At 45.5% G+C, this 26,981-nt stretch overlaps 1 protein-coding gene across 4 annotated transcripts in view; it reads left to right on the top strand.

The window, feature by feature from the left end:
• The window catches only part of LOC147241290 (sodium channel protein type 5 subunit alpha-like), a 142,151-nt gene that overhangs the window by 40,058 nt on the left and 75,112 nt on the right, over positions 1–26,981 (top strand). For 3 of the 4 annotated variants that reach the window (XM_086191509.1, XM_086191511.1, XM_086191512.1), the window contains 6 exons: positions 884–1,002; positions 7,000–7,089; positions 8,202–8,330; positions 13,405–13,496; positions 15,251–15,493; positions 22,464–22,527. In XM_086191509.1, coding sequence (XP_086047635.1) covers positions 884–1,002; positions 7,000–7,089; positions 8,202–8,330; positions 13,405–13,496; positions 15,251–15,493; positions 22,464–22,527 — 737 coding nt within the window. Of the gene's footprint in view, positions 1–883; positions 1,003–6,999; positions 7,090–8,201; positions 8,331–11,922; positions 12,015–13,404; positions 13,497–15,250; positions 15,494–22,463; positions 22,528–26,981 lie in introns of all 4 variants that reach the window. The other variant, XM_086191510.1, reaches the window with a different exon arrangement.

The following is a 26,981-nucleotide window of genomic DNA, read 5'->3' as shown; positions in this document are numbered from 1 at the left end:
TGCTCTCTAATTAAGAGACCTTTTCTGTTTTATTATGCGATAAAGATGAAGATTTAACTCCACACTAATTCAGTCTACCTTTCAGTTTGCTCTCTCCTGCAACAGTGAATGAACACAAACAGACACAGCAATCATGAATCAATAAAACACCTCAATGAATCAGAAAATATATGAATAAAGATGATGGATGATTAGAAATTGATGAATGGATATCTTTTAAATCATGTATACATTTAAAGAGTGGCTTGCATGCTTTTAGAGATGAAGCGTTCATTTCAGGCGGGGTGTTCTGGCTGGGTGTCAGTCCCCACACTCAGACGAGTTCTTTCACTCAGAGGGAAACACCTTGCATGAGTTCCGTTCATCATGATAGACTTCCTGGTGTCTCGGCGCGCGTTCATTAGCACAGCAGGTTATTTAGACTGCTTTACTAGCAAATAATGAAGCTTTTTAAAGCATAGAATAGGAAAAAATATGAAAGTCAATGTAGCTGTGTTTTAAAAACTGAGTTTTAACTGTCAGTTTTATAAGAAATGGTAACGTATGAAATAAGAAGAGCCTTTGTGGGATTTTGTAAATGCATGCGCCCAAACAAGTGTGTACTCTGTGACCAGGTTGCCTGGTCAGCACAGAGTTATCTCACATATTCATTCCTGTGCTGAGAAGGGATGTTGGATGAGTACAGGTTTTATTTAACTTGTAATCAACACGATTTGCTAGCTGCTTTATTTATTCAGGACGTCATCATTTTAATTGTTAGCTTTAATAATCGGCTGGGTTTGGGATGCCTCACTCCTCACGAGAGCGTCCATTTCACCTCGTATTCATGATTTCTCTTTGACAGGCACAAACTATCAGTCTTTCTTTTCTTTGTGTCTTGCAGACCTTCATAGTCCTGAACAAAGGGAAGGCCATCTTCCGTTTCAGTGCCACGTCAGCCCTCTACATCTTCAGCCCCTTCCACCCCATCCGCAGAATCGCCATCAAGATCCTGGTTCACTCATATCCTTCCCCTGCTGGACACCTTTGATCTGCAGGCAGATGGCTGCAGGGAGGTCGGAGGTCAGAGGTCAGTTGCGGCCTGGCCACGCTGCTGGGAGTGTACATCAAAAGTAGGCTGCTGGGGTTCTTTCAGGAAGAACCGAATCCTTAAAAAGGGTTTCTAGGAGAATATTTATGTTGATAATCTCAGCTAGAGAACAGGAGCTGTTTGACCATTCAGCAGGGATGTCCTCAGAGCCTTCGGGAACATATGTCGGGGGAACTTTACCCTCTTGAAGGGAACATTTCCATATGGCCCATAGAGAACCATTTGGGAACATTTTCTTGACATCTTAAAAGTTCTATTTGTAATGTTGCAGTTAGACTTCCTATACTGGTGGCAAGCCCTGAACCTTCATAAGGAAAAAGAGGATGCCAGAAAAATGTTCCCGAATGTTCTGTTAAGGGATCTCCATCACCTTTAGAGAACCTTGAGAGACCCGAGGTGGTTGTCCAGCCTGTTGGACCATTTTACTGTGTCAGTGTTAAAGGATCCACCGTGCTGGTTCTCTAGGAGGTAAATGTTCTCTGGCTTGACTTGTTCTGTCAGGTTACCCCGCGTTCTGTAATAGATTCTCTTCTTAACGGCTTTGCTTGAACACTGTGACGTGCTAGTAAACCTCCTGCTGACTGATTGTGGCTGCGCACCAAAACACATCATTTATCCGTCATTTCGCCGTTAAAGGCTGATGTTTACGTGGTGATTGATGGTCGGTTCATGTCAAAAGAATCATTAAAGAAGCTGCAGCTTCACTAAATTAATGCTGCTCATTTAGACGCCAAATGACAGTGAAGCTTTTTGTTCAAATTTGCAGACGTTGTAAAACTTTATACACCAGGAAACAGTAGACTTTAAAATGAAGGCGCTAATAATAGCAAGCACCTGCCCCTGTAACTTTTAATTATACGGGAAGATACGCCTTTAAAAAGTGAATTTAAAGCTAAAGTAGCTATGCAGCTGATGTTGAATGATTGTGTCATTAGGGGCAGATAAATGTAAATATGGGGGGGGGGTGTCGTGACCAGAGGACATCCTCCATCCCTGAGACGCCGTCCTACATTTGGAAGGTTTCCAAAAGAAGACTTTTGACCAATAAGGTGTTTCAGCCGGAGAGCCTCGATCTGGTGGTTGTATTTCTACGCCAGATATCATCGTCTGCTGTCTTGCAGACCATAAATATGGCCAGTAAATGACACATACTCACAGACGTACACACACACACACACACACACACACACACACACACACACAGACGTACACACACACACACACACACACACACACACACACAGACGTACACACACACACACAGACGTACACACACACACAGACGTACACACACACACAGACGTACGCACTCACACACACAGACAGACGTACACACACACACAGACGTACACACACACACACACAGACGTACACACACACACACAGACGTACACACACACACACAGACGTACACACACACACACACACAGACGTACACACTCACACACACAGACAGACGTACACACACACACAGACGTACGCACTCACACACACAGACAGACGTACACACTCACACACAGACAGACGTACACACACACACACAGACGTACACACACACACAGACGTACACACACACACACAGACGTACACACACACACACAGACGTACACACACACACACAGACGTACACACACACACACACAGACGTACACACTCACGCACAGACAGACGTACACACTCACACACACACAGACAGACGTACAAACTCACACACACAGACGTACACACTCACACACACACAGACAGACGTACAAACTCACACACACACACACACACACACACAGATTGTTTGTGTAATCTCAGCCTAGTCGAGTGTTTGCTCCTGGCCGTTGTGCAACCCTCTGACCTTCGACCCTGCAGCTACTTTTTAAGAAGTCAGGGAGAACATCAGGTTCTTGATGGAACTCTGTCAGTGCAGGTGAAATCATCCCAGATTGGTTGATAGAACCCTCATCAGTTAGCGGACTGTTCGTCAGTGTCCGAGCTTATCAGCCTTGCTAGCTCGCTGTACCTCAGCCTCCTGTGAGTACAGTCATGGAAATGGAATGGAAAAATGAGGCACACCAGGGTATTCCGTGTGTGTGTGTGTGTGGGGGGGGGATTCATCACCGTGCTGAAACCTCAGATGGATCGATGCTTAGCTGCTACAACTATTTTTTTCATAGGAGGAATATCAATTGGAGTATTTTGAATTGTTTAATGACCCGCTGCAGCTCTTGCTCAGAACCAGTATGGAACTGAACCTGAGCTGGCCCGTGTCTTCTGGACTTCAGCTCTGGCTCCAGGTCGGCCCAGATGAGATAGGGTCCAGGATTGGCCCAGGTGGAGCAAAGGACACCAGCCTGGGTCTGTTTTACAGGTTCTTCTGAATTTTCTGGAACGGATGTGGGCCACTTGTGTTTTACCATCTGGGTAGAGACGAGCTAGCACCAGAATCAGTGGAGTGAGGGTTAGTTGGGGCTGGTTAGGGTTAGTTAGAGTTAGTTAACTCGTTTGCCAGGAACATTTCAGGCAACTTGGCCACCTCAGCTCCTGCTTCCTCTGTGTTTACTGTCGGTGGTGGTTGCGTCTCATTCAGCTGCTTGTTAGCAGCCGCTGTTTCAAGACGCGTTCAAGGTTTGTTGAGTTGAGGTAAAAACTGCTGTACTTTTATTTAATCTGCATCGACTTAAGTGGATGTTGTAAACAGATGTGCATTTCAGTTGATGTTCCATTTTCCAGATGTTGTGATGGAGCTCTCACCAAGGCTCCTGTCCCACGCCGGCGTCCGCTACAGGGCCCAGACACCAACATGACAGATATTAGTTCACACCCAAAACTCAACAGGCCCACCCCCCCATCCTCACCTCACACCCATCTATTTTTACCGTGGGAGGCGGCTGCTGGTGTTGAGCGATGTCGAGCCGGCGGACACGCTGCTGTTGTCACGGGGATAAGTGGGTGAGGAGGTCGGCAGCAGAGGTGTGGTGCTGCTGATGTGCTGCGTGCATGTCCGTGTGAGTGTGTTGGATAATGAGACAGAAAACAAAAATTAGAACAAGTGTGTGTTGAGGGGGCCGCGTCGCTGCGAGAGCACAAGTTGTGGCAGTGAAGTGGACTTTTAGTGTGTGAGTGCTTTTGTAAGTGTTTGTGTGTGATCAAGTGTGTTCTGGATTTTTGCCCGACCACAGTGGCGCCACAGTGACAGGCTGTGGGGTGAGCTCCACAATGACACACACACACACACACACACACACACACAGACACACACACATAGACACACACACACAGAGTACAATTATTTCAATTGTAGGATTTTGTGTTTTCTTGTAATCCTGCAACACAACTTTTTGACCTCATATCCCATCAGGCTTTGCTTTGAAGGACACACATTGGGTTTTGCGTCCCATGAGGCTTTGCTCTGAGACCACAGAGCTGCACTGCTGCCATCAGCTGTGTCATAGTCGTGTTGCTTTCATTGTTAGTTTGTGTTTGTTTGCGTTGCGTTGTCATGGACTTGCTGTTGCTGGAGTTGTTGTTGGATGTTCCTGTGACTCAGTGTCAGATTTGAAGATCTGGCGTTGCATCTGTTGTTCCCTACGCTGAGCGAGAACCCGTGGATTTAGGCTTCCGAAATACTTTTGGTCCTGTCTGTTTGGTCAGGACTGATCCTGAAGCAGTTACTGACTAAATCACTCCCAGCTCAGGGATCTGGCCTTCAAAATAAAAGCAGCATTGCCAAAACTCTGTCAGGAAGTGTATCCATCCTGTTGCTAGCTTGTAGCTGGTAAAGTCACATCACTACTTACTGCCCTCTCTCTTGTTTCTGAGTTTTAGGACCTGCTAGATCTACAAGCTTGGATCTTACTGATTCTCAGGGTTTGAGTAGTAAATCATAATACAAATATATACATATACACACTCACACACACACATAAAGTGTGTACTTTAAAGGTAAAATACACTTTCATTGAATTGTTGCTTTAATATCAACCTAATAAGTATTCATAATGGTGCATATCTAACGGTGGGAGTAACAGTCCAAGGCAGCATGGCTGGCAGCTAGCCTGGTTAGCATGTGAAGGTTGTTTGTTGATGGCTTTTCTCTGGTGTATTGGCAGCACATCGCACAATAGTTAGTAAAGATATATGCCCCCCCCCCTCGGGGAAACACTGGTTGGTGTTATAGCACCGGCAGGAACCTTTACGTCTGCTTGTAGGACAAATGAAAGAAAGGAGGGGAGGAAGGTGGAGGAGAGAGCAGATAGATCCTGGGGTGGATGTGGGCGGTATAATGACATTACCGGTACGGTGGCCTGGGAAGTCCACAACAGCAGGGCTATCGTTACGCCATAATTAGCTCCTGGCTGTGCGGTGTGACGGTGGGGGGACATTTGCGTTGTTTGTCAATCGGTAACTGTATTACCTCGCCGCCTGCCACCCAGCTCCGGCAACATCATTACAGCTGGCACTCAATCAACAATTACGCTGCCGCTCCAACAACTTCCAACTGGAGTTTGGGCTGCGCTCACACAGGGAGTATGTTCCTTCTGCCAAATTACAATAATTATGATTCATTTATAGCTGTGATTGACAGCTGAGCCAGGTTTCACCACATCTCTCCCACCTCAGCCAGAGCGGCGTGCTGAACAAGGCAGGTGATACTTAACATGTATCGCTGCTTTCTGACAGTTTGGAAAGTTACAGCGCCCCATTATAAGAAGATTAGAGGCGAGTGGGCCCGTTCTCCCGCCGCCACCACAATTAATGGCATATTAATTTGCTGCATTGAATATGGCAGCAGAGAAACACACAGGCTAACTGGGCTCAAGCTTTCAGTTCGCTTCATCTTTGTTGAGTGCTAATGGGAATTTGCTGAGAGAAAGGTGTGTTTTTAATGCCAAAAGAGACGTTTCTACATGCAGAGACTCGCAACCAAGTCATAAAATGTTCTCGGTTGCCAACATGACACTGAGGACATTTTCATTTTACATTCCATTTAGTTCTCTCAGCACAGGAAAGAACACGGGACTGACTGCTCTCCTCTGGCATGCATCGTAACACACCTGCTGCTTCACAAAGTATAAAAATTACGTGCACATTTTAGGTTCTTGTCAAATTTTTCTTGTAGCTAAAAAAGTTTTTAACAGGATCTTTTTCATCAGGGGTTTCTGGGCGGAACAAGCTGATTAAGGTTTTCTTATGGAGGCTTTTAGATGCTCAATAAAACACCAAAAATACTTCTCCAATTAAAAACACTATCAGAGGTGGAGCTCAGCCACCAACACAATAATATCGAAACTATTTTCTCTTTCCCGTCCCTCAGTCCTCCTCTGGAATTGAGTCACAACACTTAATGTGTCCTCATCATCTCAGGTCATCAAATAGATTATCGTTTGAAAGAATTACAAGAAACGATGACAGCTTCTCTGTGAGGTGGCACCCTAATGCCAAAATAAAGCCAGTGAGGATGCTTTACTGCTGACGGATGGGTGGATGTACAAAAAAAAAGTAAGGTGGGAATGCAGCTGTAAGCTGGGCTCAAATGTGAGCGGGAACGCTTCCTTGAAGCAATATGTCTCCTTCAATAACTCCCAGGAAGAGATGTGTTTTCCCTCCTTCGTCACTTCTTTGGGAATTCAAAAGTCAGAAAAGATCATTCTCACATTTGTAGCTCGAAGCTAATGGGCCTGACGGCTAACAACAGCCGGAAGTTTATCTTTAAATCAAAGTATCAGAGCAGGAGGGGAAAAAAGCTTTGCCAGTTCAAGGCAGCTGACGGTGAGCTGAAGACAGGCTCTTTGTGTTGGAGCTGTCGGCGTCCAGGACCCCCGCACGTCCTTGTGGAGCAGCTCTTCACACACGTCTCCATCATCTTGCATTGTGTGTGTGGTGCGTTTGTAGGGTTTGTTTTTCCTTAACCTGCTCACTTTATTCAGTTTGTTCATCATGTGCACCATCCTGACCAACTGTTGCTTCATGGCCATGTCTGAGCCGGCGTACTGGGCCAAGTACCTGGAGTAAGTACACCTGGACGCCGTATGTCTGCCTGCATGACAAAATAAATCAAAGGTGAACAATATCAAACTGTGTGGCCCGAGATCTGCTGAGTGGTACAGGAATGAGGTATTTTTGGATGAGGTCGTTTTGTTGTGCAACAGGACGTTAGCACAGCAGGGATGAGATATTTTTGTAGTCCAACAGGACGTTAGCATAGCAGGGATGAGATATTTTTGTAGTCCAACAGGACGTTAGCATAGCAGGGATGAGATATTTTTGTAGTCCAACAGGACGTTAGCATAGTAGGGATGAGATATTTTTGTAGTCCAACAGGACGTTAGCATAGCAGGGATGAGATATTTTTGTAGTCCAACAGGACGTTAGCATAGCAGGGATGGGATATTTTTGTAGTCCAACAGGACGTTAGCATAGCAGGGATGGGATGTTTTTGTAGTCCAACAGGACGTTAGCATAGCAGGGATGAGATATTTTTGTAGTCCAACAGGACGTTAGCATAGCAGGGATGAGATATTTTTGTAGTCCAACAGGACGTTAGCATAGCAGGGATGAGATTTTTTTGTAGTTCAACAGGACGTTAGCATAGCAGGGATGAGATTTTTTGTAGTCCAACAGGACGTTAGCATAGCAGGGATGAGATTTTTTGTAGTCCAACAGGACATTAGCATAGCAAGGATGAGATTTTTTGTAGTCCAACAGGACGTTAGCATAGCAGGGATGAGGGTTGTTGTTGTTGTTGTCCAAGTGTTGTATTATTATTATTATTATTATTATTATTTTGTATTTCTCAGTTGAGTCAGTGGGCATCATTTTATTGAAAAGATATATTTATGTTCTTGGTTCTAAATAACTTTCAGCTCAGGTTGAAAGCATAGTTTAGAGGTATTAATGTGTTGTATTGATATATTAGTAGTGCTGCTACACCGACGTAGCTGTTAGTTTGAGATGCCAATAAAAAGCATTTCAAAACGATCAGCAATCATTTCCTACTGGCTCTGGGTTTGAATAGGTTGATGTGTAAAGCTTCACCCTGTTGCATGACGTGCTCGTGTGTCCGGTCTACTCAGTGTAACTGGACCTATGTACAAGACTTGCTGTCCATCCCTCCTCCCAGGTACACCTTCACTGGCATCTACACGTTCGAGTCCCTCATTAAGATCTTGGCGAGGGGCTTCTGTGTGGGACCCTTCACCTTCCTGAGGGACCCTTGGAACTGGCTTGACTTCAGCGTCATCGTCATGGCGTGAGTGAAACGCACACACCAGACTGGTACCTGAAAAAGCACACAATTCCACTCCAAATACCTTTAATTTTGAGGGTTGCGCGGTCATGCCGTGCTCATTGGCGTGGACGTGCGCCTGCCCCCCTGCAATGTGAAATAACGTTCAGCTTTATTGTTTGATTAATTGATGATGTCAAATTCCAAGTCTTTATGGCGCTGAAGAAATGAGTCAATACAATACACACCCTTTTAGTTTGCAGGCAACTAAACAAACGAATAACAAAAAAGACCAATGCAAAAGGTCAGAAAGTTGAGCTCTTCTTCCTGAATGTTACCTGGTAACAGATGATGCAATATGGAAAGCTTTTTAATTGGTTTAGGTTATAAAATTCAACAAAAGGTTCCAGAACACCTGAAAATGAGAAACACTCTCTACTGAAAACCGTTTTATCTTTCTCAGTTTCTTTTGGTGTCAGGCTACCGTCACTGCCTAGTCATATTTCACAATAAAAGCCTGCAAAGAAATTGGAATAATTGTTTAGTTACTGGGAGATTTTTAATGTGGAATTCTGTGCAGGAAAAGTTGAAATAACTGGAATGAATCTGTGGAAGAGGCTGTGAGCAGCAATGTGACATGACAGGATTACTGCTGTATTCAAAAATAAAAGCTCGTCTGTAATACCGCACACACTTCTCTGTGTAGGTTTAGAAGTTAGAGAGTTTCTGCAGACACGTTTGCACAGTAAGGAAAACGACGCTGCTCTCCTACAGACAGTCTCTGGTGTCCTTCTAAATTACTTTTTTTTAGAGGTGAATATCTTAAAATAACAAGGGAAATGAGAAGCAGCGATCACAATAAAACTGCCATCATGTGAACAGGAGCGGACCATCACTGGAGGTGTTTGTGCAGAAAAAGACAAATGTGGTTTTGTCAGCCTTACATTTCCCAAATTACCAGTTTAAACAGCTCAAGGCTCCCGAAACTCCCCGACACATAAATGACTGTCAGACCGCCAATTCAAGCCAGAAAAAGACACAAACTGCAGCTCTGAGGCTCTGTCTTCCCTCCCTGCCAGCAGCGGCCTGCCGTTTTGTCTCGCAGAGAAAAAGAGCGTGACCTATCCACTTCAGTAATTGACTGACTGATGGAAAATCGCTGCGCTTTGGTTTGGTTAGCGATCAGGTGGCGATCCATCAGGGAGCAGAGGAGCGGGAGACATGCAGCGAGGGGCGCCGCCAGGAAGATAAATGATCAGAATGAACTGATCAGATCAATAGCTGACCCCGAGGCTGGGCTCAGAGGTTACTGTAGTGTAATGAAGCGGCGTCACCTACGCTGCTGCCGCCCCGCTTAATTGGAACGTCTTGATGAAGGTGCCCTGAGACGGTGGGCAGCCGCGTCTGCCCAGTTACATAATGTGACCCTGACGCCCTGCAGCCAAGTCCCTGGGAGGGAGAGATGGCTTCACCTAGAGGACAAATTCACCATTAACACTGCTAATGTGAGCATCTGCACTTCACATTCTTCCTGTGAGTAACATCACGACTCCGCCAGAGCCAGCAGCTCCAGACACACTCACACAGATCCAGGACGTTTTCTTCAACATCTTGGAGAATCAATGGTGGTCATTCTGATTAAAAAACAAAAAAGGACTTTTATCCATCAAAAATGACAGAATCACTGTTTTGATTGTGTATTCATTATGTTACATGGAACTATTCCTAAATAAACCCCTCTTACTGGAATCCAGACGCGTCCCCGACTTAGAACTGACATTGTTTAATGTGTCGAGTCAAATTGAACACGACGAAACAAAACACATGAATGACAAATTGTAAGATAGGGCTAAAACTAGCTGGGCACAGATGGCCTTCCATGTTTGTTTACATCCAGAGCCATGGAGGCCACCAGCTTCTCTCAGGTGACCTTTGACCTGGTGTGAGACTCCAGATCTCCTCCCTCTCCCTTGGGTACGCCATCCTCGCCAATGCCAGCTAACTCACTGAAGCTAAATCTAAGCTAGCCCCAGCGTGCAGACACCACCCCCACCCACTTGCACACCTGCATCACCTGCATTCCTGTGTGGATTTAAAGACCCTGAAGCTTCGGATGTGAGATTGGCAATCAAAACAAGCTTCTTCTAGCGAAGCACCGAGTCCTTGGCTGCTCGTCCACCTCTTCACTCTTCTCTATGTGATTTGTTTTTTTTGGAAACGTTAAGAAGGCCATGTGATGTCATACCATTGAGATGAAGATACTGTGGAAAGCAGCAGAGGAAAGTGAGATCCTCTAATTTGCCCTAAACGGAAGTGATAACACTCGACTTTCTTAAAAAAAGATTTTCTTTAGAATTTTTCTTTCTCAGAATACAGCAATTTTAGGGATCTTTTAATCCACAATTATTGAAGAAATCAAGAAATTTTGACTGCAACAATTGGCTCTCATCCCTCCATCACTGTTATTCCATTACTTTGTCATCAAGTCTTCATCTGCACTTTGACCTCAGCCCCCCCCCCACACACACACACAAACACACACATACACAAACACAGACACACACTTGTTCAGTGTCTTCATGTGTCCTTGAACCGAGGGCCATCCCGCGGTCAGATGGATCTTTAGCAGCACAGGGACACATAAGGCACCTATTAACACACACACACACACACACACACACACACACACACACACACACACACTCTTTACAACACACACTCTCCGCCCCTGACACATCACCCCTCTGTGGCCGAGCTTTATTAAAAACCAGAATGATGGTCGGTAAATAGACACACCTTCCTGATGGGGACACACACACACACACACACACATTAAATGTTTGATTGATGTCCTCCTCAGCCACTCCCACTGAGTCAGGATTCCCATGGTAACAGAGTGCACCCTCCCCGCCCCTGTGCTACTGCAGCTGTAATGACACGTTAAAGGCCGCCGTCGCTAAACCAGCAGTTTCGTGACGTTTTTAACATCAATCAATTATTGATACGCTCGCTGATAAATAATGTTATTAGCAAACAAATCAGATGCCGAGAGGCCAAAGACTGTACATGGGAGGCTCAACACGGCAGGTGGGACTTTCAGCGCCATTGCAACATTTCCTGTCGTCCCGATGCGACGTCCCACAGTTTGTCAGGATGGGACTGAATGGAGGAATGACCTGAAGGGTTCCGCTGTGTTGGACATCTTATTGACTAGAGATGCCCCATTGGTTCACGTTCAGTTGAGTTGTCATCATTTGTTTAACACCATTACATTTGATACAAATCACTAGGTCAGAACATGTGTGGTTAATATACCTGGGAACATATCCAAAATCACAATATGAATGTCTAAGATTATACAATATATCTCGTTTTTTAATTATTTATTGGTTTTCACGTTCCAGAAATATTTAAGATACATGCCCTGATTTCATCCTTGATTTGGTCAGTTTTCCCAGTTGTTTCTGTTTGGAACGTCTACATGGTTGTTGAGGCTTGTTTTGGAAACGGTCTAACAAGTCAGGGTATGTACCTTTGATGACCAACAGTATTTTCAGACTTTGCTGTGCTTGTCTTCTTTGTTGTATGTTGAAAACCACCAAACTGCCCCCTACAGGCTGTTAACCGAGTTTATCAAAGTAGGGAACCTGCAGGCGCTGAGAACCTTTAGAGTGCTGAGAGCCCTGAAAACTATCTCGGTCATCCCAGGTAAGGCCACCAGGGGGCAACAAGGAGAGAAAAAAAAAGCATTTATCGTAACGTGGTTGTAAACGTCTTCTCTTGTCCGTCCAATGTCTGCTGTGTCCTGCGATGCCAGGCTCCACCCTCCTCTTACTTTCTGCTTAATCTGAGGGCACAGGTCAAATCACCTGGTCTGCATTCAAGAAACAGTGAAGAAGGAAAGCATCGCGTCAAATCTGAGAACACGATCAGCTCAAAAAGTAAAAACCTTCATGAGAAATACAAACCATCTCAGAAAGCCTCGCTGCCGATGTGATGTCAGTCCTCGAACCCTCCGTCGCATCGGTGTTTTAACCTTCACTCGCCGCAACAGGGATAATTTGAGCAGTCAGACACCAACAGCAGGTTTGTGGTCACGACCAGTCTTGATATTAAACGATCAAACTGTAACTGTGACTGCTAGTGAGAACAGAATGTGTGTGAAACCGCTTTAGCTAGCCGCTGTTCCATTGCGCTAAGCCAAATTAGCGATTTGGAGCATGCTGATAATTAAAAAAGTTCAATCATGACATTAAATATCGGACTCTCCTTTTACATGTTTTCCTTGCCTGCATTCATGCTCTGAATCGGTAGCATCAGTGGCTAGCAGCTAGCAGAACGTAGCTGAATGGCCGTTCTTGCTTTGAGAAAGTATCGGACTGTAAGTCAGCTAAAAGAGTGACGCGTTTGCTGGTTCCAGCTTCTCAACCGTAGATTTTCAAACCTTCCTCCTGCTCACGGGGGCCACGCTCAGCCCTGCTGCAGCGGCCCCGGCCTTCACTTGCTATTGGTCATGCTTGTGTGCCACAATATGTTTCGATCTGTTTTCCATCTCGACAGCTATTCACCAAAAGAACAGAGCAAACCCGCCTGAGTCATCGTCACTGTCGCAGCGCGCAGGTTCCTGCGTGGCAGGTGCCTTTAGGTTTGCTGTGCTTTCACCTAGAAAAGCGACTTTAAGAATGGCAAAAGGCGGAGCAGGTCAACTGAAGTCATCGTCCAGTTGTGAGCCTACAAGCGTAACCAGACTAGTTTGAGGTGGAGGGTTTGAAACACCGTTCCTCCGACGTAAATAAAAGTAGAAACCCACTGCTGAGGTATCAAGCTGGTGTGCGTCCAGCCCTGAAACAGCAGGTCTAATAAGAACTGAACCAATCCTTAGTTGCAGGCTACCTATGAAGGTGAAGATCCATGCAAAGAGCTGATTTCTCCTCCTGGAAATCGGGGCCCTGGGCTCCGCCCCCCACTGTTCCATCTCACCTGGCCTGTCTCTCCCGTCGTCCCTCCTGCCTCTCTGTCCCTCCATGTGGTCGTCCTGTGTGGTGACGCCCTTCTGTGTGTGTTTGTTCTTGTGCTTCTGTCTCCCGGCTTGTTGCAGATATGTGACTGAGTTTGTGGACCTGGGTAATGTCTCAGCCTTAAGGACGTTCAGGGTGCTGCGAGCGCTCAAAACCATCTCTGTCATCCCAGGTGAGGAAGTGAACGCAGGCCAGCCAATAGCAAACGCACCCTCGGCCTCAGCCTGCTGGAAGCATTAGATCAGTGTTTGGAATCCTGCATACTACCTCACTGTGGTACTTCCACCCCTACTACGACTACTACTTCTACTACTACCTCTACTACTACTTATACGCTGATAAAGAGACACAGGTAGTATGCAGGAAACTCCGCCTACATTTGCTGGATGGAAGTGGACATCAGAGGTTCAGCTAATTGACAGATACATATTTATATTTATGTATAATACCTTTAATAATTACAAATAAAGTTGTTTGTTTTTTCTATATATAAATATATCTATTTGTAGCTATATATGTGTACATGTATTCTGTTTAGTTGGGAATGTAGTAACAGGATTTATTTTTTGTTTATTCCTTCATAGTTTTTCAAAACTTTTGACCAAACTTGCTAATTTTCTTGCAACTGCTGTGAAATCTTGAATTGTGGCATTTTTGCAATCATGAGAATTTGTTATGGATTAGCAAATTAAATTAAATTAAATTAAATTACCTCAAAATAATAAAGAATGATCTTCAATTCAAAATAATTAGCCGGTTTACAAGTCTTTAATGAATAAGTTGCAAAAAATTGGATGTGAAAATTGGCTCCCTAAAATACATTGTGAATTGTTTCTTTGCTTATTTGTATCAGTAAAGTATTCGTAACATTACTTTTACCTGACAGTTAGTCTGTACGCAAAATACGCATTATTTCAAGACCTCATTAGACAATTAACCAACAAAAGACTTGTGAATTCGCACGCTTCTTTTCTGTAAGCGGGAGGAGTGACTCGGAGCACCGATGTGTGCTGATGATTCATTTCTGATTTTTCCCGGCTGTTCAGCTCCTCCTCTGTCGGCTGTGTCGAGTTCTAATTTCCACTTCTGGGTTTTGATTCTGTTCTTTACACGTAGAACAGATTCTGCCTTTAAGTGATGAAATATTTTCTTCTCTCCACATTGAAATCTGACGCTGTGATGGCGGCGAACCTCTGGATGTCTCCACTCTGCATGTAACGGCAGCACTGGCATGATCTTGACGTGCGCTGAAACGAAGGAGATGCTCCTGTTATAACGACGTCGGGGACTCGTTATGAGAGCAGCAGCGACGTGGTTCATCAGTGACCTCGCGAGCCCTTCATTAGCTGGCAGACGCTTCACGACCAGTTGATTCTATTGGCTAATGACATTATGGATTCAAATTGAAAAGTGTCTGTTTCTAATGAATTAATGAAATCAAAAATGTGCTTGGAGGCAACTGAAGAAGAAGAAGGAGTGATTTGATTGGCTGAGGACGGTCGACTTGTCTGCACCCGTGTGTGTTCCTGCTGTTTTTACCACGTGTTCACCTGTGTTGTCGTCTGGTTGTCTGAATGTTACTGATGATGATGATGATTATGATGGCTGAAAAAGTGACAGCACTAAAATCCTTGAATTCTAAAACTAAAACATGAACGTGTTCCTCTGTCCGGATCGTTCCAGATCCATTCCAATTGGCTCGTCTTCCCTTCCTGAATCGGGTTACGCTTAGAAGGTGCCGCACGCTTGCTAACACCTTCTTTACTGCGCCTGATTCATTAAATCTCTATTTATTCGTCATCCAACATGAGAATTCAACATCTTTTGAAATCTCTCTGTATTTGTGAGTCATTTCTAAGTACATGTGACATTCGCATTCAGTCACGTGTCGCTGTTTGTGTCGCGGCGTCGCTGACGTCCACGCAGGCCTGAAGACCATCGTTGGTGCTCTCATCCAATCCGTGAAGAAGCTGGCCGACGTCATGATCCTCACCGTCTTCTGTTTGAGCGTCTTCGCCCTCATCGGCCTGCAGCTCTTCATGGGGAACCTGCGGCAGAAGTGCGTCCGCAGCACGGCGCACTGCGTCAACGAGAGCCTGCCAGCAAACACTTCCTTCTACTGCAACAACAAGACCTGGGCCTCCATGAAGGACTTCATCAACGACGAGGGTGAGACATCTACCCTGAGCCTGTGTGTGGGTTGTTCCAGTGTCATCGCCAGACGTGTCTGTCCATGCCAGGAGTTCTTCTCTAGAGTTCTCAGCTGCGAGCTTGTGAGAGCGCTTTGGTTGCTATGATACACAATATTTGGATGTAAGTAGTTCTTCCTCTGGATGACTTGTGTGGGTTCATCTTGTACGATCATCTGGTTCAATCGCTCCTCCTCTGTTGTTCAGCGTTGGAAGACAGTGGATGTGACGATTGGTATTTGTGGGACTGGTCCCGCCCCTCCTCAACTGCGGTCGGGTGAGCGGGGAAGTCATGAAGGTGTATTTTTTCGCTCCTGTATTACTGCTCTGTGCCTTCTTTGTTGTGCTCGACTGCTGCTAGAAGTGAAGGCCGTCCTGCGACTCCCCTGTGAGCGACGGGGCTTTTTTAGCTTCTTATTGGGCCGACGTTGGTTGGTAACAAATGAGAGTGTAGATTGTGACATCACAGGTAGTTGGGAGTCAGTCAGTACGGAGCCCTCGCGGCTGATGTGGACACCTGAAGTAGGAGATGAACGAAAAATCTGTACATTTTCAGACATTCTGGTTCCTAAAAGAATTTATTTTATTTATACCAAACCAGGCGACCTTGACCCAGTAAAAGGATATATAAATCTAAATAAATAAATCATTTTGACGGTTGTGGTGCTCGATGAGAATTGTTTTAGGGAGGTGGGAGTGCGCTGGCGGGAATGTCGACTCGGGCCTCAGTGTTTATAAAAGCCTGGTTTCCACATCAGGAACGACAGGAACAGTAGAACAAGACAGGCTTCTAGTATGTTCTGTAGAGCTCTGTGTGTGTGTGTGTGTGTGTGTGTGTGTGTGTGTGTGTGTGTGTGTGTGTGTGTGTGTGTGTGTGTGTGTGTGTGTCATGCTGGCGTTGTGACTGGTGTTTCCTAAATGGACTGGACAATGTCATGTTGGCACTGTGGTTACAGCTGACGTCAATGACGACACACACACACACACACACACACACACACACACACACACACACACACACACACTTTGTCAGGGTTGTGGTGTATCTACAGTTCAGCTGTTTACCGGGAATGTCGCTCATACACGACGTGACACACACACGTACACACACACACACACGCATGCATGCACTTCTGTACTTGTGAGGACATTCCTGAGGCACTTAACCTTAAGGCTAGTTTAACTTAGATACATATGTGGGCGGAGCCTTATGGGTGGAATCCTTGTTTTCGGAGAGCTTTTGGATGCAGAGGAAACTCCTTCCTCTGGTGATCAAATGCAGTTTGCTGTGGCATCCAGTTTTTGAAAATCATACACTGTCACAACTCCACGGGTCTTTTCTGTTCGTCATTTCATTTGTACACAAAGTTGTGCACAAATGAAGGTTTTTGACCACCTTTTCGAAGACAGGCCATTGTCTCGAGGCAGGTTAGCATCCTCCCGTTGTTAATTTGAACCGAATCTTTGGAAGCCTGGCAAAAGAAAACGTGGCTTCTGTGGCTTTCCCACCACTACTGTGAGTAGGTGTTTGTCCGTGGAGATGAGCAGTAGGTGGTGCTCTGATTTATACATCTTGTTTTTTAGCATCCATTTCTGATGGCAGGCTGCAGAAACTCCAGCTGGAATTATGTTGGAAAATGTTCAGGATCTAGAAGAACGTGACATCAGCCTTAAAATTAAAAACACACATCAACATCCATATTTCAAAGTGGGAAGAGGTGTGAAAGACACAACTTAAACTCTCGTAATGAGCTTCACACGTCCTCGTTGGAACAACTGTGTGAGGGAAGGTGCCGAACCAATGAATACGGCAATTTAATAAAAGGCCGTGAACGCAACTTGGTCCTCGCAGACATACAGGAAAAAGTCTCTCTCTCTCTCTCTCTCTCTCTCACACACACACACACACACACACACACACACACACACACACAGAGGTCACGTGAGGTCAGTTGTTATGAACACTATCTGACATGTCAGCCATGTTGACCAGAGGTCATGATATATGTCATGGGAACATACCAACACACACACACACACACACACACGTTGGTGGGGGGAGGTCAGGGTTAAGGAAACACTTAACGCGACTGTCAGATGAAACCTGAGCTCGTCGTTTCTCCTCATGTGACTGAAACGCTCAGCAGTGTCACCTCACATATCGATACAAGATTCACCTCCACGCCTCCACCCTCGCTAAACTTTGTTGGACTTCAACACTCACAGACAGACAGACAGACAGACAGACAGATTACTTTATTCATCCCTTTTGGACGCTCAGCCAGGGAAATTGCAATCTCCTACACATTCACAGCACTGTTACCATAACGGTAAAAAGAATAGACATAAATAGAACTGTACAGAAAAATAGAAAAGAAAACAAATATATCTATATCTATATCTATATCTATATCTATATATATATATATATATATATATATATATATATATATATATATATATACATACACACAGTATATGTATGTGTGTATGTATGTATGTATGTGTATACAGGTGTTTACACACACACACACACACACACACACACACCAATACACCACCAGTGTTGACGATCCTGTATATATATATACATACACACAGTATATGTATGTGTGTATGTATGTATGTATGTGTATACAGGTGTTTACACACACACACACACACACACACACACACCAATACACCACCAGTGTTGACGATCCTGAGTGATGGGGTGTGGTCAAATCAGGATCAGGAACGCTTCATCGATTACCGGGTGTGGAATTCTTGAACTGAACAAACTTCGGTACTCATGTGGAACCAGATTCGATGACATCATATTGCATCGCAGACGTCCATGTTCTCTGAGTGGCCTCTAGTTCTACAGGCCATCCGTGGTTTGTTCCACTTGTTAAATAAACCTTTATAGAGTTTCTCAGCTTTCTAGTTGTTATTTATGAAAAGAGACCAGCATTTGAAGGGATTATTGGGACCTAGGAAGTAGGTTTAAGGGGGGATTTCACCTCGCTGGGAGCCTGTACCACTGAATGACTCCAGCATGCAGAAAGAGCCAGCCACATTTACTCAGCTTGAAGTTACTGATAGCTGCTGATGGCTAACAATGGCTAAATGCCCAAATAAGTGTCTTGACGAATTCTCCAGGTCGCCTGGAAGAATCCAGGCCTTCTTAATCCAGCCGTGCTTGCTGTATGCATGTTTGTCAGCCACCAACATTTGATTGGAGATAAACACTAATTTAGGTTTGTACGTTTACTTTATCTTTAATTTATTCATTCATTCTGTATGTCTAGTACAAACCAACCTGAGCATCCGTTTTATTGGGTAGATATTTGATTCTGAGCCTCGGTCACTCAGGTCTGCAGTAGAAATGCTGCTTCCATCCTGATCAGCCACCTTTCCTGCTCACACCGCTGAGGTTCCTCCTGTTAAAGGTGATGTTGCCCAAAAATAAAGCCAACATCGAGCTTACAGTAATGCTGCTCATTGCTAATGCACCTTCTATTTATTCATTTCCAGTTGGCTTTGCCATCCATCACATCAGACAAATGTCCCCCGCAGGCTCCTGTATCGACCTCTAAAAGCTGTCGTGAAACCTGAGAGCCGCGCCGAGTTAAATCGCATCGCAGACTCGGCTCCCCTCGTTCTCAGCGGGGAGATCAATGGTGGATGTTGCTATGCCATGCTAAACATTTCCCATCATGCCTTGTTTGCTCTGCCTGTCCAGAGCTGGCTGACAGCAGCTGAGCTTCTTGGTGGAGCGTTCGATAAATTAATATCAACACGTGCGGTTCAGTTCCTCTTTGGTGAGCAGCTGAAACAAAGAAAGAGAAACGGATTTATTAACATTTTGAGTTCAAGTAGTTGGACATGACAACAACATGTTCTCCCCAAAGAAATCTGCTCTTTTTCTAGTGTCAGAATGTAGAAATGTGACAAACCAGCTGGTTATCAGCTGTGTCGACCAGCGCAGCGACAAAGTGAGGCTGGGCTGGTTGGAGTCAGGCGGTGGGCGGGTCTGAGTTTGGGCTGTACTTGGACTCGTGTTTGGCTGTTCAACGTTCTCTCTCTCTCTCTCTCTCTCTCTCTCTCTCTCTCTCTCTGCTGAATGAGAATAATGTTCTGTTGTTCTCTGGTTACAACTCTATACTTTGGAACCACAGTTCTTCTGTTGTTGACAACCATAAACAGCAAACGTGTGAAAAACACAGGCCGTGGCAGGGGGCATGCTAACGCCATCAGTCCCTGCTAGCCTGCAGGGCTAGCTCAGTGCACTGACACAGCAGTAGTGCAACAGCAGCAGCAGTATTCCTCTCCTCTTTTATAAAAGGGAATACTTGTAGTTCCCTATTTTAATCGAGCTCGACATGAGGAATCTGAGTCTTGGGTGCAACTCTCGCATCGGAGCCACCCATGTGCCTGGATATACAGCTGCATGTCGTCTACATAGCGTAGCTGACCGTTTGACAGGTGATCGGAATTCCTTCAAATACTTCCTGGTTAACACACTATAGCTTAGCTTAGTTTAGCTTTAGCTTTAAGTCATGCATATTTTCATACGTAACATTGACATGAAGTTGTGTTTCTGGCTACTAAAGGGATGATGAGTTCCGCGTTCAAGAATGAACTTTCCATCAGAACAAAGTGCCCTGTGGGTGTTGCTACCTTTTTCTTGAACCTTCCCTGACCGCTCAACGTTGTTGCCTGTAACCCAGCCTGCACCACCAGCCTCCCCTGACCCCCACCCCCACCCCCACCTTGACCTTTGTGGAAAGGTCAGGCCTCCAAGCAGTGTTAATGAAAAAAATTTGGAAGGGATGTGATGAAAACACACGCCGACACTCAAGCACACACACAAAGCTCCCATAGTGCGGTGGCCACGTCTGAAAGCTGCACAAACGTTTTCCACTGTTTGAACCATCACTTCAGAAAGATGGCGGCAGCAGAGATGCATCACATGAGGGTGAAAGCAGCGTCCACTCTGTCTGTTGTGCACTTTGAGGTTAATTTGATCCGTCTTCCCCAAAGCAAGCAGAAGTTATGACTGGAGGATAAAAAAGAGGGCGGGGCTTGGGGCATAGGTCATCTGTTCGATGTAAACAAATTTAATTTTTTTATGTGAAACGAACCCAGTGGCCCGCAAAGTGTCATTTTCTTCCTCTTCCTGTTATAATTCCACTTAATGGCTGAAAGAAAGTTCTGATAAATGGTTGCTGATGTTCTCTTGAGCTTGAACCAACAGTTCTTCTGTCTTTGTCGCACACGCAGGTTCCTCCTGCAGATTAAGAAGCTGGAGGGGGGCTGCGGTGTATTTAGGCTTGTCAAGACACAAAATGAAGCTCATTCTCTCGATATCCTGTTGAGACAATTTCTGCTGCTCTATAAAATCTTCTTAGACGGGGGGTTGCATGATAAAACACCTTTAATTAAATGTCAGTCTGCGGGCTAATATGCATTTACTCTGGGAGGTTTGGCGCTGGAAGCCAGAGTGATGAACTGCAGGTGAGATACTGTTCTCGTCGGTGTTGTCGGGGGAGAAAATGCCTCAGTGACTAATCTCAGCGCTGCGTAAAAGCGTCATAGGTGCTTTGAGCCAGTGAACAAAAGCACTCCAGACCTCAGAAGTTCTAGTTGGCGGGCGAGGACGCCGTCTCCCAGATGCACTTGATGACAAATGAATTGCTGTGCTCTTGAGAAGCTGAAGTGACTGTGTTGCTACGCGGGTCCCAGTCAAAAGCTACCACCACCGAAAACCTGGTTTTGTTTGTTAAAACAGGGGAAACTTTTATGAAGACGATTTTGGCCATTAAAAGAAAGAAAGTGAGACCTACGTAAAGATAGACTTGATCATCATAGTTAAGAAATGAAGAAGTCTGTTGGAACACATTTGGGGATAAATAGAGAGATAAAGGTGAGGTGAAGAGGTGAAGTTAAGAGATATATGATAGAAAAGTGAATTTGTTCGATTCGATACTAATTAAATCACATGATGTAATAAATTACGTTTTGAACAACTGAAAAGCTTCTGTTGTTCTCTGACAGTTGAAGTTCTCCTGTTTAAACTTGGGTTTGCAGGGTTCAGCAGATTCCATGTTCCCATCACCTTTCATGCCTCCATTTCTATGTTTGTCCATCGGACCATGATTGGCCATAATGGCTGGAGTTAAATGCATGTGGTCTGAATTATGTGTTGAATTAAAGATGAATATCCTGAATAGTTTCTCCCATAAGGCAAATGGATGAAAATGTCAAGGCAGCATCTAAGGTCACTGTTTCTCTCAAACACGCTGGATACCGAGACAACCGTCTGCCAGGTTCCCCGCCGCCGCCTCAGTTATGTAAGGCTGTGTCACAGAGGAAGAACTTCTCATCATCCGCCTCATATTATCATTTACTGTCATCTCACTCTGAAGACTGCGATCAGTGGACCGATGTGAGTCCACGAGCTGACGTGTTTTTATCCGCATACGTCGTCCTGGATCCAGCCATCCGTTTTGGTTCCTCTCCGTGTTGCCCTCTCGGGTTCTACAGGACCGCGTAAAGATGCTCGGCATTCGTAACAAACCAAACCCCTTAAAAATAAGTTGGAAATAAAGTGATTTAGGATGAATGGAAATGCGGACAGACGTTTGCCTCAAGGTTATGCAGGAGGTGCGGTTTTCCAATATGGTGGCAACATTGACACATCGTCATGGCGACCAGTGACTGAGTCTTAATGAGTTCCTATAAATTCTGTGTACCAGCGCATATATCCATCAAATGAACACGGACACCAGCTTGCCATCTTCTTAGGTACCTTGAGAGGAAGCACGTATCCCGGCCGTGGTAAACCCTCCCTTCATTAGAGCCATGATCTGTTTTTAAGAGGTGAGGATTTATTTGAATGGTGTTTCAGAGGCGCTGCAGCAGAGCTGTACTGCTGATAAAACCAGGTTTTGGTTTTTCTCTTGCAGACAACTTCTACAAGGTGGAGGGAGCGAAGGATGCCTTAATCTGTGGGGACAGCAGCGACGCAGGGTGAGTGGACGTTCTGCATTTATGACAGGAAATGTTACATGTTTGGCTGAGGCGGCGGCTGAGCTAACCCCACCTCCCAGTTCTGATGATGATGTGTCTTGCTGAGGAAAGGAAACATGAACGTGGTCATTCCACCTAAGCTCTGCTTTATACGCCTCTCTCTGAAGCTCATGCGGGCTCCTAGTCTGAACCTTCTTCAGGGTTTGCACACGACGTCAGACCCAGAATAAGACCCCCAGTTAGTCCAGGCTGACGGCCATCAGAGATGCACGCCAGAAGTTTAAAAATAGATGTGAGCTCTCTGTATCCTTGGGTTAAGCTGAGCTCAAGGCGAAGAAACACTACTGTGAAAAGATTTTGTTTTGTCACAGAGGAAACATGGTGGAAGAAGTACTGAGAGAGTAGAGATACAACAATGAAAAATATGTAGTTCTGCTTTCTACATCTTACGTAAGAACATGGCTGAAAGTAGACGTAGTGTGTGGCCTCCATGATGTCTACCATGATGCCACCGTAACCTTTGACCTCCGAAATCATTGCAATTCATCCTTGAGTCCCAGTGGACCTTGGAGATAAATAAATAAAATAAAAAAATCCCTTAAAATCATTCCTGAAACATTGGCTTGCCTGACTGGAACGGGCGTGAACTTACGACCTGGAAACATCACGTCTCAACAACTACAGCTGCAGGTCAAACTGCTGGTTCGCACATGGATGCTCTTTATCGTACACAAAGTGCACTCAAACAAATAAATAAACTGCCACTGCAGTACAGAACCAGTGGGGCTTAAGAACCCTAATAGCGGACGATACTGATCTATAACAATGCATATTTTAAAAACGGTAAAATTACACATACATTATTAATTCTAAAAGGAGCTGTGGATAGCGGAGTATGGGCCCCCTGCTTCATAATCAAGTGAAGGACTTGTAACTTGTTCTTAAGTGCGCTGAAGATGGAGTTGTGAGCAAGAAATGGGCCTTAACATTCAGAATTGTTATCGTACCTTAGCTTTAGCTTTAGGTTCAGTGGTTAGCTGTTGCTTCACAGCAAGATGGTCCTGGGTGCAAGTCCTGGCTGTCCCAGATCGTGTTTCCACGGTAGCCCAGAACAGATGAACCAAATGCCTTTGTATGTTTGCATCTTGCGTTTCAACCGTAGCAGTAGCTTGAAGTTTGCAGCTGAATACCTCATATACCGTACGTGTTGACCAGCGGCTGGTGATTACTGGAGCAAGTGGCAGCTTTTGGGATGATTTGGGGATGAGGGGCCAAGCCTGGCATCCTTGCCTGGGGGTTGTGAACACGAACAGGCATTGTAACAGGTCCCAGCAAGCTAGCTAGTGTGCCCGGCTGTGTGAAACCGAGTGGTCACTGCTCACGTTGTGCTGCGAAGAAAATGCTAGGACTCATGTTGAGGTTTGTTGCTGGCCTGAATATTGCTGTAGTACTTAAACATGAGATGATGTCAAAGACGAGAGGTCTTGCAAGTGGGAACAGCTAATATTAGCTTAGCATTCCTCACCAGTCGCCAGCAGCCATGACCCATCAGCTCTCACAGCCCACGGCCACAACAGTGTAGGTCAGCATATCATCGGCTTTACCTTTGTAAAGCGGCCAGATGTTAAGGACTTAAACAGCAGCCTTCTCACCTAAAAGATGGTTCACATGCACAGAAACAGCCTAAACCCATGCAGGCTCCTGTTCTCAAGGCATGAACAAACATAGGATCCAGCAACTAAACTGTTTGTGAAGCAAAGCAAAAATTTGCTTCACGCTGTATAGAAACACAGCTTAAGGGTCTGCTGCTTGTGTGATGCTACTCTTTTCTCTCTTATTGGTTAAACGTGTTGATGCTGACAAGCTGTGTGAGGACGATGTGTGTTTGTGCTGCTGCTGGTTCCTTGTGCTGCAGCATTGTGGGACATGTCAGGAAGGACTAGTATCTCTGTCGACCGTCCACGCCACGAGCAGGATGCTGACGGACTCTGAGTGACACAGCTATGACAATATTGTGTGTTTGTGTGTGTTTGTGTGAAAAAGCCATCCAGCTCAAACTAGCGCTGCCTTCAGGACCCGAGTTAGCCTGAAGCTAGTTGACTATGTGAAACCTATCTGAAGATACAAACACACAGCTCGCCATTAGCCTGCTGGCTAACTAGCTCAGTGAAGGCTTCAGGGAGCGTCAGGGGTGCAGAGAGGTGGATGGTTCAGGTGAGGTGAAGCAGAAAGGAGGATGGATGGAGGAGGAAAAAGAAGAGAAGAGATGGACAGAGGAGTATTAGAGGAGACAGGAGAGAGAATAAAGAAAGACAAGGATGGAAAAATGGATCAGGGCATTCAAAGACAAAACAAAGGGTCGAGGAAAATGAGGAGGCAGTAAAGACACAGCAAAGGATTAGATGGTGGAAGATAGAGTGAGAATCAGGAAAGCAGAAGGACTCAGACAGATGCAAAGATGAGGGGAGGAGGAAGGAATAAAAAAAGAGGCCATGAAGAAGAAAGAGGAGGGAAATAAGGGGAAAAGGTTGATGGCTAAAAGCCAGGCATGCTAGCGACAGCCAACAACAGTCTCCCATCACCATATCATCCCAAACGTCATCGCTAGCTCAGAGACGTATGCTAATTTGTTTTAGGAGAAACCTCATTGAGCTAGGAAGACTATTAGCAGTAGCCTGCCTCGCTGCTGAGAGCTGCTGCGACCCTGTGTTGTCCTGAGGCCGCTTTGATGACAGCCACCAATAAAAGAATTGCTTCTGTTCATCAAATTAAAAACTGCAGTTCTGAAGAGGAGAGTTGTAAACAGAACACAGTCGTATTTGTGCTTCGTTGACGACAGGCCAAGGGTTCTGTTCCATGGAGGTGGAAAGATGAGCAGGTCACCTGTCTGATCAGCAAGAATTCAGCTTCTGGATTGCTTTGGGATCATTTCTGATCCCGTGAATCAGTTACGTTTTAAGGTCGGTGAGGTATCTCGGCGGGTTCTGTGGATGCCATGAGTCAACTGAGCCAACAGAGACAGAAGCGGCTGCAGGACGAGAGGCAGGAAGACGAGAGTGCGAGCCGCGATGACAGTGATGTTGATCACAGTGTGCTTCCTGTGCAAAAGCTGCTCACGCATGACGCTGATTCGCCAGGCCTGAGGGCAAAGGTCACTGAGCTAACCCGCTCTGACATACACACTGACATGCTACAACTCATAGAACCAGCGACACAATGGCTGGCTCTTTGTGGGCATCCTCACTTCTGCTCGTGTAAATATTTCATCTTCACCTGCAGAGCAAATCTGAAACGTTGCTTCTGCAGTATTTTGGTGTTTTGCTGCATCATGGCCTCTGTCCACACACGTTGGCTGGGCTGAGCTGTCTGACAGCATCTGTGCTTCATCTAGCTTCCTGTATCGGGCGGGACTGCAGCGAGCGTTGAGGGGGAGGGGCTACAGAGCACACGAACATCTGAGAGTAGAGAGCGGCGCTGCACAGGTTGAGCTGATTTATCAGCTGACGTTAAATGCTTAAGCCAGGAGATGATGGCGGGACTCCTCTCCATCAGGATGTTCCAGGTGTCGTGATGATGTGGAACCTATTCCTGCTGTTCCTTCACTGTCTAAGAGCGTCCAGCCTTCGCTCAGTCACAACACGCAGGCTGTAGCTTGTTTGCTGTCTAGAACTGTTTTGTGTGTGATTAACACAGCTGACATAATTACAGAGTAAGATGTGTCTCCAGTTTGTGGAGTGTGGCTATCCTGTGTCGAGAGGAAGGTTTAGTGTGTGTGTTTACGGGGTCAGAGGTCAGTGTTGCCTCTCATAAACATTTTATCTCTGAAACACTGAGTGGGATTTTCTCCAAATTTTCAACAAATGTCCACTGGAACTCAAGGATGAAATACTGCTGGTCAAAGGTCAAAGATGGCCGTTGCAGGCGCAGATGGCGTCTTGATATCTCTGGTCTACATCTATGAAGCCTATTTCTTTTAGAAGCTTGTTTATACCTCTGACTGACTCTTTTTTACATTTGTTCATTGTTTCCATGACACTGATTCTTTAAATCGGAGAGCCTCATGGTCTTTTGCTTCCTTGGGTTTGAGTGTGTAGAGAAATACCAGTTCAGGTGTGAAGTTAGTCGGAAGACAAAGCCGTCCAACACATCTGGCTGAATGTGCTGTCAGGAAATCTGGCTGAGGAGAAGAAGATGTGAGCAGCAAAAAGATGTGACCTGTGAAATCTGAGCGTGCAGCCTTCCATGTGACCCGTCATCACCCCCGTATTCTGCTGACATGCCTGCAACATGCCAACCACACGACTGGCACACAGCGGCGATCAGGAATGACAGCAGGCCCGGCGGGCTGCCTTGTTAGAGATGCTAATTAGCAGCCGTCGTTAGGGGCTCTCGTTATGGGAGCTGGTTGGCATGCTGCGTGTCACCGTGAGGTCACTGGGAGGAAGTGGCTTTGT

The sequence above is a fragment of the Aulostomus chinensis genome, chromosome 21, assembly GCF_037954235.1.
Source record: "Aulostomus chinensis isolate RoL2024-O1b breed Wild chromosome 21, RoL_Achi_v1.0, whole genome shotgun sequence".
NCBI lineage: Eukaryota > Metazoa > Chordata > Actinopteri > Syngnathiformes > Aulostomidae > Aulostomus > Aulostomus chinensis.
The sequence above is the reverse complement of the archived record's forward strand: the minus strand, read 5'-3'. Positions and strand labels throughout refer to the sequence as shown.